General features: G+C 41.4%; 1 protein-coding gene and 1 pseudogene across 3 annotated transcripts in view; one reads left to right on the top strand and one right to left on the bottom strand.

The window, feature by feature from the left end:
• The window catches only part of EEIG2 (EEIG family member 2), a 94788-nt gene that overhangs the window by 55593 nt on the left and 26813 nt on the right, over window positions 1–12382 (top strand). For all 3 annotated transcript variants that reach the window (XM_047083147.1, XM_047083148.1, XM_047083149.1), the window contains exons 3-4: window positions 4305–4334; window positions 9846–9962. In XM_047083147.1, the coding sequence (XP_046939103.1) occupies window positions 4305–4334; window positions 9846–9962 (147 nt within the window). The remainder of the gene's footprint in view (window positions 1–4304; window positions 4335–9845; window positions 9963–12382) is intronic.
• On the bottom strand, window positions 1841–2857 carry LOC124515716 (glyceraldehyde-3-phosphate dehydrogenase-like; annotated as a pseudogene).

The following is a 12382-nucleotide window of genomic DNA, read 5'->3' as shown; positions in this document are numbered from 1 at the left end:
GTCCGACTTCAGCCAGGTCACGATCTCGCGGTCCGTGAGTTCGAGCCCCGCGTCGGGCTCTGGGCTGATGGCTCAGAGCCTGGAGCCTGTTTCCGATTCTGTGTCTCCCTCTCTCTCTGCCCCTCCCCCGTTCATGCTCTGTCTCTCTCTGTCCCAAAAATAAATAAACGTTGAAAATAAATAAATAAATAAATAAATAAATAAATAAATAAAGATACTGGTCTGGGTACCTAGGTGGCTCAGTCGGTTGAGTGTCCAACTCTTGATTTCAGCTCAGGTCATGATCTTATCATTCATGGAATTGAGCCCTGCATCAGGCTCTGTGCTGACAGCATGGAACCTGCTTGGTATTCTCTCCACACCCCCCCCGCCCCTTCCTAGTTCATGCATGCTTACTTGCTCTCTCAAAATAAATAAACTTTAAAAAATAAAAAATTGAAGATACTGATCTGGTACTCAGGAGAAGTCAGAATAAAGACAGAGACATGAGAGTTACCAGCATATGGTTTTTATTTAAAGCGACAGACCTGAATGGGCTCACCCAGGGGGATAATATAGACAGAAGACAAGAGACCCTGAACCAAATCCTAGATCAGTCTAACACTCAGAGGAAGTATAAATTACTGTTAGCAGAAGAGGAGCAAGAATTCCTATATATCACATATTACATCCTTTTGGCCAGATCTTAATCATACTGCCACAGCACAAAAGGAAGGTAGAAAATGTTGTCATTACTTTATTTTGGGTAACCAGACACCAATCTAAAAATGCAGGTTTCTATTACTTTGGAGAGCAGGGAAATGGATAATTGGAGTACAACTAGCATTTTTTCTACAGAGGTTAAAACAGGAGTAGGTCCAGCAAAGGAGAGTGAGAAGAAGCAGCCATTGAGGTAGGAGTAAAACCAGGCCATTGCAGCACCGCAGAAGGTTAGAGAAAAAAAATGACGTTCTAAGAAAGGAAGTGGAGAGGCCAATCTTGTCAGATGCTGTTGAGGGGTTAAGTAAAATGAAGACAGAGCCTTTGGCTTTTACAAAAATGAGTATCATTGATAACATTAAGAGCAATTGCAGAAGGAAGATGAGGACAAAAACATATTTGAAATAGACTGAATTTAAGCGGGATACAGCAAATTGAGAAGTCTTTTGAGGAGTTTGGCTGTAGAGGGGAGCAAAGAATTAGCTAGAAGAGACAGGGATCATCTAGGTAAAGTTTTATTTAGTGCAAGGTGCTATTAAGGGATATCACAATAACCTAAGAAAAAAGAATAATTTGATAATTCATAATAGGGGTAGATCTAGGGGAATGGCCATGCCTGACATCAATGGGACAGGAAAGGGGAAGGGCAGCAAATATTCATGATAATAGAGTTTACCATAGATTGCTTCTCATATTATTTAAATTCACCACTTTTTGGGGGGGGGGCGCTGAATATGGTATACTTTTTTTTTTAATTTTTTTTTAATTTATTCATTTTTTGAGAGACAGAGCATGAGCAATGGAGGGGCAGAGAGAGAGGAAGACACAGAATCTGAAGCAGGCTCCAAGGCTCTCAGCTGTCAGCACAGAGCCCAACGCAAGGCTCAGTCTCACAAACTGTGAGATCCTGACCTGAGCCAAAGTCAGATGCTTAACCAACTGAGCCACCCAGGAGCCCTATGGTATACTTTATTGGTGGTACGTGACAAGGTAGGGCTCCACAAGTTCCCCCTTCTTCAGGAGGTCTAGGGTGGAAACTGTAGAGGTTGGGAAATTCTCAGTGTCAGGTGGGGGAGTGAGTTGGGGCAAGGACTCCCCAGCAGCTGAAGACCTCTCTATTTCTCTTTCCGGGGCTGCTGGTTCAGGGGGCTCTTAACTCCTTGAAGGCCATAGGGTCCACCACCCAGTTGCTGTAGCAAATTCATTTGCCATACCAGGAAATGAGCTTGAAAGACTGGTCATTGAGAGCAATGCCAGCCCCAGCATTAAAGGTGGAAGAGTGGGGTGTCACTGTTAAAGTCACAGGAGACAACCTGGTCCTCAGTGTAGCCCAAGATGCCCTTGAGGGGGCCCTCTGATGCCTGCTTCACCACCTTCTTGATTCATCATATTTGGTAGCTTTCTCCAGATGGCAGGTCAGATCCACAGCTGACATGTTAGGAGTGGGGATACAGAAGGCCATGCAAGTGAGCTTCCCATTCAGTTCAGAGGTGACCTTTCCTACAGCTTTGGCAGTGCCAGTAGAAGAACAGATGATGTTATGGGCAGCCTTTTGGCCACCACACCACAGCTTTTAAGGGGGACTGTCCATGGTCTTCTGGGTGGCAGTGATGGCACAGAATCATGAGTGGCCATCCATGATGCCAAAGTTGTCAGGGATGACCTTAGCCAGAGAGGCCAAGCAGTTAGTGGTCCAGGACTCACTGCTGACAATCCTGAGGGAGTTGTCATACTTCTCACGGTTCATGCCCATCACAAACATATGGGCATCTGCAAAAGGGGCAGAGATGATGACCCTTTTGGCCCCACCCTTCAAGTGAGCCCCAGCCTTCTCCATGGTAATTAAGACCCCAGAAGACTCCACAACATACCCACCACCAGCATCAACCCATTTGTTGGTGGTGGGATCTCACTCCTGAAAGATGGAGATGGGCTTTCCGTTGATGAAAAGATTCCTGTTCTCAGATTTGACTGTGCCATTGAATGTGCCATGGGTGGACTCACAATGGAACATGTAGATCATGTAATTGAGGTCAGTGAAGGGGTCATTGATGGTGACAATATCCACTTTGCTGGAGTTAAAGGCAGCCCTGATATCCAGGTGCCCAGTATGGCTAAATCTGTTTCCTCTGACCTTCACCATCGTGTCTCAGGGACGTGGCTGGTACTGCACCAAAAGATGCAGCTGTCCATTGAAAGGGGAGGAGCAGAGAACCTAAATTTACCACCTCAAGGATGGAAATGGTATAAAAAAGAATGAAATCTTGCTATTCAGAACAACGTGGGTGGACCTAAAGGGTATTGTTATGCTAAGTGAAATGTCAGAGAAAGACAAATACCATATGATTTCATTTATAGGTGGAATCTAAAACACAAAACAAATGATCAAAACCCAGAAACAGACTCATAAGTACAGAGAACAAACTCCTGCTTGCCAGAGGGAGGGGTATGAAGGGATGGCAGAAATCAGTGGTTAAGAAGTACAAACTTCCAATTATAAAATAAGTCACAGACATGAAAAGTACAGCATAAGGGAATATAGTTACTAATATTATAATAGTGCTGTATGGTGACAGATGGTGATGACACTTACCATTTTGAGCATTGTGTGATGTTTAGAATTGTCAAGTCACTGTGTTGTGTGCCTAAAACTAATATAATGTTGTATGTCAACTATACTTCAATAATAAAAAGATGGAAATGGTATATAATGCATTATATCTCATTTATGCAAGAAAGATGAGATAACTCCATTCAACAAACACATTTTTAAAAGTAGGTCGGGAGAGGAGAGTTTGACCCTCGTATATCGAGGGTTCACCCTCATGTAATGGCAAACACGATACAGAGTATAAGGGCTTTGTTCTAAGTGTTTTACATTTAATTCATCAATATGCGTGGTGTCCTAAATCCAGAGATTTGGCAAATTAATGTAGTTATAGATTTCAAATTGAAATTAAAATGTTAAGGTATCTATATATTAGGTTTTTGTTACTTTCCACTTTTGCCAGTCTTGGTCACATTAGTTAAGAGGGCTTCTATACGAACATGGAACAATATTTATGTTATGGGGTGTGTGTGTGTGTGTGTGTGTGTGTGTGTAAGGTCTAGAACAGTGTGTGTAGTATGGTATATTTGAATAAAAGGGGAATACATAACATCTTTTGGACTGTTCCTAAAAATTGGTAATAATGGTTATCTCTGGGGTGGGGGCTTCAACTCTTATGAAAATCTACAGTGTTACTAATGTGCTTACCAAGTAATTTTTTTGATAACTAATTTCACTTTTCTTTGGTGATTCAATTTCTTACAGTGTGTCTATGACACTTTAGTGATTTCTTCTTCAGAGTAGATTAAATATTAGTTTGTCTTCTTACCATTTGTCTCTTTCAGATTTAAGTTAAATTCTAAAATAAAATTCTGGTAATTTGGGGGGTGGGGTGGGATGGTCATCCAAATAGTTGAATTCAAGGTCATCAGAAATTTACTATCAATCTTTTCCAGCATGTAAATATGTAAATATCTACTTCAGGATTATTTGACATATATTTAATTTTATATCTTTAATCATATGATATCCTTATAGTGTTTTTTATCTTTGACAGGAATTAAAAGGTGGAAAAGCTTATGCAAAGGTAAGTGGATGTTTTTTAACTCTTTTAGAACTTATGACTCTTGCTGTTTATAAGCTTAAAAATCAAATGGTTTGCGCTTCTTTTTTTAATGTTTATTTTCACAGAGCATGCACACACGAGCAGAGTAGGGGCAGAGAGAGAGGGAAAGAGAGAATCCCAAGCAGGCTCCACACTCAACACACAGCCCAACATGGGGCCCAATCTCATGACCACGAGATCACAACTGCAAGATCATGACCTGAGTCACTACCAAGAGTTGGACATTTAACCGACTGAGTCACCCAGGTGCCCCTCAAATGGTTTTCTCTTCTTATTGCTGTTCAAGTTGGCTGTTGTTAAATATAGATTTCAAATTGAAATAAAAATTGGAGGCGCACCTGGATTGCTCAGTTGGTTGAACATCTGACTCTTGATTTCGGTTCAGGTCATGATCCCAGGTTTGTGGGACTGAGACCCACGCTTAGTGTGGAGCCTGCTTGGGATTCACTCTCCATCTGCCCCTCTCCCCAGCTCATGATCTCTCAGATAGATAGATAGATAGATAAATAAAATAAAGCAACTTGGAGATTGAACAATTGGACCCAACAATAAATTATAGACATACTCTTTCTAAATGCTGATTATGGGATGTTATTCTTACATTTCAGCTTCCCTACTAGAAGATGATCTCTGGTTTCCATTAAGCAATAGGATCTATTAATTCAGTCTGTCCTGGAAAGTATTCCCAATCCCACCTCCCCCACCTCCAGGGTTTTAGGACCTCTCCTCTGAGCACTCTATATACATGTTCACTAATCTCCTTTATACTTTCACTACGTAAATGGAATTACTAATGAGTGTGCTCACCTCTTTGCTGAAGAGAAGGAGTTAGTAATTAGTAATACTACCAGAAACCCACATACTCCTCTTTTATTTTCAGTCTCTGATGGTATCTCCATCAGTTCAGTCATCAGAGCCAAGGATGGGGCACTAGCTTCAGCCATCAAATCTGCCTAACTCCTTAAAACTCCTTGGTTGCAGTGTCAGTTAGGATGCTCTTTGCTATAAGCAACAGAATACCCTTCTCACCTAGAGATTTGAATGTCACAAAACAAGTAGGTATGAAATAGAGTTGAGATAGGAGATAGAGCTGCTTCAGAATTAGTTAATCCACTAAGTGAAGAACATCATCAAGAACCCATGTTACTTTTCTCTTTTCATTCTTCCATTCTCTGTGTGATGACTTTATCCTTGGCTAGCTGTTCTCATGGTCACCAGGTAGCTCGAGTTTTAGTCCACACGTTCACATATGACAAAATCCAGCTGTTTCTCTATGTATGGCTTTGAGTGAGAAAACTTTTCCTAGTTGGACCTCAGAGAATTTCCCCCATAGCTTTCATTAGCCACAACTAGATGATATCCCCACTCCTAAACCAGTCATGGACAATAGGAATGGATTGCCATGGCTAGCTTGTGATTAGTCTCACAGTTTAACAATGAGCTAGGGATTGGGTTACTTTTCTTTTCCACATAGATGAGCTAAGAGTGGACACTTGAATAAAATCAGGGTTCTGCTAACAAGGAATATCAGAACTTTGAATAATGGTGGGTAAGCAAAAAAAAAGGATCTGCTGTGATTGACAAATCCTGTGACTTCCCCCTTCTAATTTAAAAACCATCCCTTTTTTCCACTCCCAAGGCCAGTGCCTTAGGTTATACCTTCATTATTTCTTATTTAAAACCTGCACTGGCCTCCTATCTTTTGTTCTCTGCCTCTGATGTTTCCCTCTATCCATCCTCTACATTACTGCCAGAGTGATCATTCTGAAATTCAAACACATTCTCGCCCTTTTAATTCTTCAACAGTTATCTATTGCCTGGAAGGGAAAACGAAATGAAAAGTCTTCAACCCAACATTTAGATCCATCTTGGTTTACAAATCATCTGTCTGTACATGCATATACTCACTCCTTTTTTAAAAAATTATTTTCCAGAGTTTCTTTTTTTTAAGTTTATTTATTTTGAGAGAGAGAGAGAGAGAGAGAATGTGGGTGTGAGCAGGGAAGGGGGAGGGGCAGAGAGAAAGAAAGAATCCCAAGCAAGCTCCATGCCATCAGCACAGAGCCTGACACTGGGTTCAATCCCATGAACCTGGGATCATGACCTGAGCCAAGATCAAGAGTCGGACACTTATCCAACCGAGCCACTAAGGTGCCCCACTCACTTACTTATTCTTATGCTTCAGACATACTGCACTCAGAAAATTCCTGGAGTGTGCCATGCTCTTTTAGCCTCTTTGCCTTGTGACTTGATGTTTTCCCTGCCATGTATGTGCTTCCCCCTTCCCTTGTCCTGTCACCTCTTAGAATATTAAACACTCAGTTTAGTTGTCCTTTCCCCTGAGAAATTCTCTTTTCCTTTCTGTCTTATAATTGTGCCTTCCTCTGTCACAGCACTTACACTTTTTATAAGAATTTGTTTTCTTTCTTTCTTCCCTCACTAAACCATGAGCTCCTTGAGGATAGGAGTGATTTACATTCCTGATGCCTGGTGTTAACCTGAAATGTAGATGCTCAAAATTGTTTGCCAAATGAAGTAACATCTACCACAGATGTAGCTAGTGTCTATGTACACTTGCCATTTTAATGAGACAGTTATCTCAGTGAAGCCAGAGACAATCCTAAGGAAATGTGGACTATCTTGTGCCTCACTAGAATGTAAGCTCTTTCAAGACAGTCCTTATCTGTCCTGTTCATCACTGTTTTGTGGGGTCCCCAACAGGGCCTAGCACATAAAAGGTGCTCAGTAAGTGTTGACCTGCAGCCTAAAACATCACGTTGACATACCCCACCTTTTAATATGCTTTCTTAGTGATGACAGACCAGATACCTTTTTTTTTTACTTGAATTATGCATAGTGACACTATAATACCAGCATTCTAATAGTGGATAGTGGGCCAGTGGGCTGGTATTTGTTCAACAGATATGTATTAACTCCTACCATATGGCAGGCATTGTTCTTGACACTATTCTGAGTACTGTGGATATAGCAGTAAACAAAACAGACCCAAATTCCTGCCTTTATGGAGCTTATATTCTCATGGAAGGTTGGAGGGGATGGACAGTAAACAAAATAAATATGAAATATGTATGTATGTGATATGGTAACAACTACTAAAGAGAAGAACAAGGCAGGTAAGGGGTAAAGAGAGACAACTACAGGGTTCGAGAGGGAGGAAGGAGTCAAGGCATTTAGAATGGTCATGGAAAGCCCCTTAGATGACATTTGAACGTAGACCTGAACGGAGTGAGGAAGAAAGCTACAAGATCTAAGAATGTTTCAGGCAAAAGAACAGTTAGTGTTAAAGGCCTTGAGGTGGACTTGGCATTTGCAAGTAAAAGGACATTGTGTCCAGAAGAAATAAGAAATAAATTAAGATAAATATAAATAAATAAGAAAGCAGGGAAGTGAAGCTGACAAGGTAGTGGCCAAGGATGAAGGGACCAGAGACAGTCAACATAGACGACTCTTTCAAGGAGCTTTGCTATAAAAGGGAGCAGAAAAATAGTCCAACAGACTGGACAGAGATGCGAGATGAGGTTTTTTTTGTTCATTCAGATGGCAAAAACTCCAGCGGGTCCACGTGGTGGAATGGGAATGGTTCAGTAGAGAAGGGAAACTTGAGAATGCAGAAGAGAGGGAGGAATTCCTGAAGCAGTGAACTTGAGTAGGCCGGAGGACAGTGGGTGGCCTCAGATCGGGGCACAGCCAGTTCACTTAAAATAAGCAGGCCTAGCTGCAGGCAGGTGAGTAGATGTGGCTGGCAGTAAGAGCTTGTGGAAGTTAAGCACTTTTTTGATTGCTTTTATCTTCTGAGTGAATTAAAAAGTAAGGCATCAGCAGAGTTTGGATGGAAAGGAGGTGCTGGAGGTTTAAAGAAAAAGGATAATGTATGAAATAGAGCCTTTGGGTGATGTGCAATCAAATAGCCATGTGAATCTTCACATGCTCATTTGGATGTGGCTTTGCCCTGGATGCATCCAGGCTATTCTTCTGAACCCCTAAAAGGTACTCCCCTAAGGCCGGAGTAGCCATGTGAAAATTAAGTAGATGTCACCTGTGGCCTGATGTGTTCTGACTTACTGCATTGGGAAATTGTGGCCCTTTAATTGGTCTCAAAGTTCTTACTCTTCATTCTTTCTGTACCAGTTAAAAGCTACTAGGGGCACCTGGGTGGCTCAGTCGGCTAAGCGTCCGACTCTGGCTCAGGTCATGATTTCACGGTTCATGGGTCTGAGCCCCTTATTGGGCTCTGTGCTGACAGCTCAGAACCTGGAGCCCGCTTCGAAATCTGGGTCTTCCTCTCTCTCTGCCCCTTCTCAGCTCATGCTCTGTCTCTTTGTCTCACTCTCAAAAATAAATAAACATTTAAAAAAATTAGTAAAAGCTACTAAATTAATGCTCCAGCCTGTAGTTAAAATCTTCATCTTGAATGCCATTCATATGTGTCCAGTATGTGTTTTTAAATCTTAAAACAGGCAGCTTAAAATCATAGCAGTGCTTGAAATGGCTAATACTCTTCATTAGGTATTCAGGGAGATGTGCTTAATTACAAATTCAAAACATTTTTTGTTGTTTTTAATAAAAGATTCCATATACATTTAGTCATGTAGAACAGACTTAGTTTGTTAAAAAAAAAAGGGGGGGGGGCATATTTCTTTACTGCTTGGAAATGGGAAATAGAAGTTGAACAACATCAGAGGGAAGAGTGCAGGACAATCATTGGTAACTTCAGAAAATGGAGAAGAACCTGGGTCATAATGAGAGGGAGGAACAGCTTTCAGCTGAACTTCTGGATAGCAGCATAGAGCGTTGTTGTGGGGTGCAGCTTTGGGGAAGGGGAAAAGAAAGGTAAAGAGAGATCAGCAAGGCAAATGTGAAAGGTGGTGAACTAGAAGGGGCTTATACCAAAGAAAATGTCTGATACATTTAAATCATTCTACTTCTTGCATTTAAAGTAAGAATTTAATAACCTGCCACTATCTGCAGTCACCAGTGATTAACTGGGAAAGGAGCCAGAACCAGAATGGGGAGAAGAAAGTCTGATCAGTTTTCTATATGAATATGCAGATGATCATGCATGATTGGTCTGCTGCCGTTTCCCACAGTGTTGGATGAGTACTGCTGCTACTTGGAATGATTTTAATTGTTTGATAAACATTATTTTTACTTCAACAGTTATATATTTCAGTGTGTACAGGAAAAAATATATATTTAGTGCATCAAGTCTGTGATTTCAGAGATCATATTGCTTAAGAATTGAAAAGGTGATATATTTTAACAAAAAGGTGAGCCAATCTTAAGATACACATTAAGCAAATAATGGGGCAGGTATTGTTAAGATGGCCACACTTGCAAATGACCGTTGTTTGAGAAAACTTGTCTAGAGCATGGGTTGAATGTTTATTTTAAGGAGAATATGATAGAAGCCTAGTAGATATTCTATTAATATAATTCCCTTTCTTTTCATAGCTGGGCTTTGCAGATCTAAACCTGGCAGAGTTTGCTGGATCAGGAAATACCACTCGTCGCTGTTTACTGGAAGGCTATGATACCAAAAATACAAGACAGGATAATTCCATTCTTAAAGTAAGCATGTTTTGAGATTTACATGTCAACAAATGAGAATCCCTGCCTTTGAATAAGCATAGGTATACACAGTCAAGGGCAAGATGGGAATCAGTACTGAGATCATAAGCTGACCACATCACACTGAAATACTCACCTTCAAGGGAAAAAGGCTACCCATATCACAGAAGCAGCAAAAAGTAACAAATGTTCACCTTCATGATCCTAAGGTGTTTCTGAGGCTGTGAACATTCAGGGAATAGTACATACAACTGCTACAGCATCAGGCTCATTGACAGTAAGGAGCATGATGAATGAATACCTTAAAACATGTATCACTCCCGAAAAGTGACTTCCCAAGCAGCTATGGTGGGCACATAGAAGTCACTGGGTTCTCTGGTAACTAGTAAAGTGACAGGTGGAACTCACTTTGGGCATCTGCGATGTTGTTTCCAAGTAGCATCAGCAGCCCCATAGTGTGGTGGCCACAGAGAACACATACGGTTGGTGGGAGTATTAAATGAGACCAGTTCAGAATATGTTTGTAAAGTGTCTTGTACCTACTAAGCCTCACCGGACAGACCTTTTGCTGTATTTTAGTTAGTTTACCCCTTGATGGTAAGTTATCTAATGATAAGAAAGGAAAATAATTCCTAATAAAAACTGTATGGTCAGAAGTTAGTGGAGCAAAGAATTACCCTATACCTACACTTTTCAAACTTTGTTTTCAATAAATATAACTGAAAAAAATTTCAAAGTACTTGCATATACCCGTGTAAGGTAAACAGTGTTCTTCAGATGGGGATAGATTCTCTCCATTTTATAGATGAAGAAGCTGAGACTCAGAAGGTTAAGTGTCTCACTAAAGTCATCAGTCATCAGTAGCAGAGCAGAGACCAGAATGCATCTCTACCATTATGTAGTCAGTGGTCTTTTCATGTTGCCATGCCGTCTAAGCATCAGACTCCGAAGAAACAGGCTGCCCTATTCCTTCTTAGATTGATCCCAAACAAGCTGAACAAGCCGCTAAGTTTCTTCATATTTGCAGTGTAAGAAGAAAGATAATCCTTCTCTGAATAGTGTTTTCATTAGGAATTGAAATGACTTTCTTTTTTTTCTTTATTTTTTTTTTTTAAGAAAGAGATAGAAGGCACGTGTACACGCATGCACTCAAGCAGGGGAGGGGCAGAGGAAAAGAGAGAATCTTTTTTTTTTTTTAATGTTTATTTATCTATAGAGGGAGAGAGAGAGCATGAGCAGGGGAAGGGCAGAGAGAGGGAGAGAGAGAATCCCAAGCAGACTCCACACTTTCAGCACAGAGCCTGAAGCAAGACTTGATCTCACAAATCATGAGATCATGACCTAAGCCAAAATCAAGAGTCAGGCTCTTAACCTACTGAGCCACCCAGGCACCCCAAGAGAGAGAATCTTAAGCAGGCTCCACACCCAGTGTGGAGCCCAACATGGGGTTTGATCTCACGAACTGAACCGTGAGATCATGACCTGAGCCAAAATCGAATCCGACACTTAACCGATTGAGCCACCCACGTGTTCTGGGAATTGAAATAACCTTCTAATTTTAAATTCCATCCCCTGCTATTCCTTAGGGCCAGCTCCTGGAGTAGTTTCCTTTTGGCTCTCCATTGATCCTTTCACACCATTTCTCCCACTTGGCCCTACAAAGAAATTAGTCTTTTATAGATCATACCACTCTGTATCACACACACTGTCTCCCTGCCTGAGCTGTCATCTCCTGGTCACCTAGTTACCTTCTCTCTCCTACTTACGATGACTTAGCTCCTGGCTCACAGTTTTTCTTTCCATCCCTTCTGTCATCATTTTTTGATGGCTCCACCATCTGGTGGGTGATCTGTCCCTGCAGACTGTCTTTTCTGTGCATTCTCTCCCTCTAGCTAATCTTTCATGTACCTGGGACCTCTCCTTTCCTCAAACTACCCTTCTCAAGGAACCTTTTCCTTTTCTTCACCTCTATTCCACACCCCATGGTCACAGTCTAGACTTACCTCTAGAAATTCCACCACCTCCAGAATTTTAGTTCCAAGTATCCCCTGCCCCCATCTATTAGGTTTCCAGTCCTCTTGGTCTACTGTTCACTTGGCTATCCTTAACCTGACTGCTCTCATTGTTTACCAGCCTCCACTTGTTTCCACTTCCCTCTTTATCCAGCTTTGATTCTGGGATCCATGATTATCCTATGCTCAAAAATATTCCTCGCTCCTTTGCCCCTGTCTCCCTCATTGCTCTCCCCTGAGTAATCCCCGACCCCAGTCAGACTCAACTGTTCTCTCTGGACTTGCATCCTAGTTGCTGAATGTTGCTGGAGAACATCATACAACCATCCAGCTGCCATTCCTTCAGTCTTGCTCCCTGCCATCAAGCAACTGTACTTCCTTTGAAAGCATCCTTTCCCATTTTTCTAG

This window comes from Lynx rufus, unplaced genomic scaffold, assembly GCF_022079265.1.
Source record: "Lynx rufus isolate CCGP_SWC_20201006 ecotype Redwood Valley unplaced genomic scaffold, mLynRuf1.p SCAF_2, whole genome shotgun sequence".
In the NCBI taxonomy this organism is placed as follows: Eukaryota; Metazoa; Chordata; class Mammalia; order Carnivora; family Felidae; genus Lynx; species Lynx rufus.
This window is presented reverse-complemented; position numbering and strand designations above follow the sequence as displayed.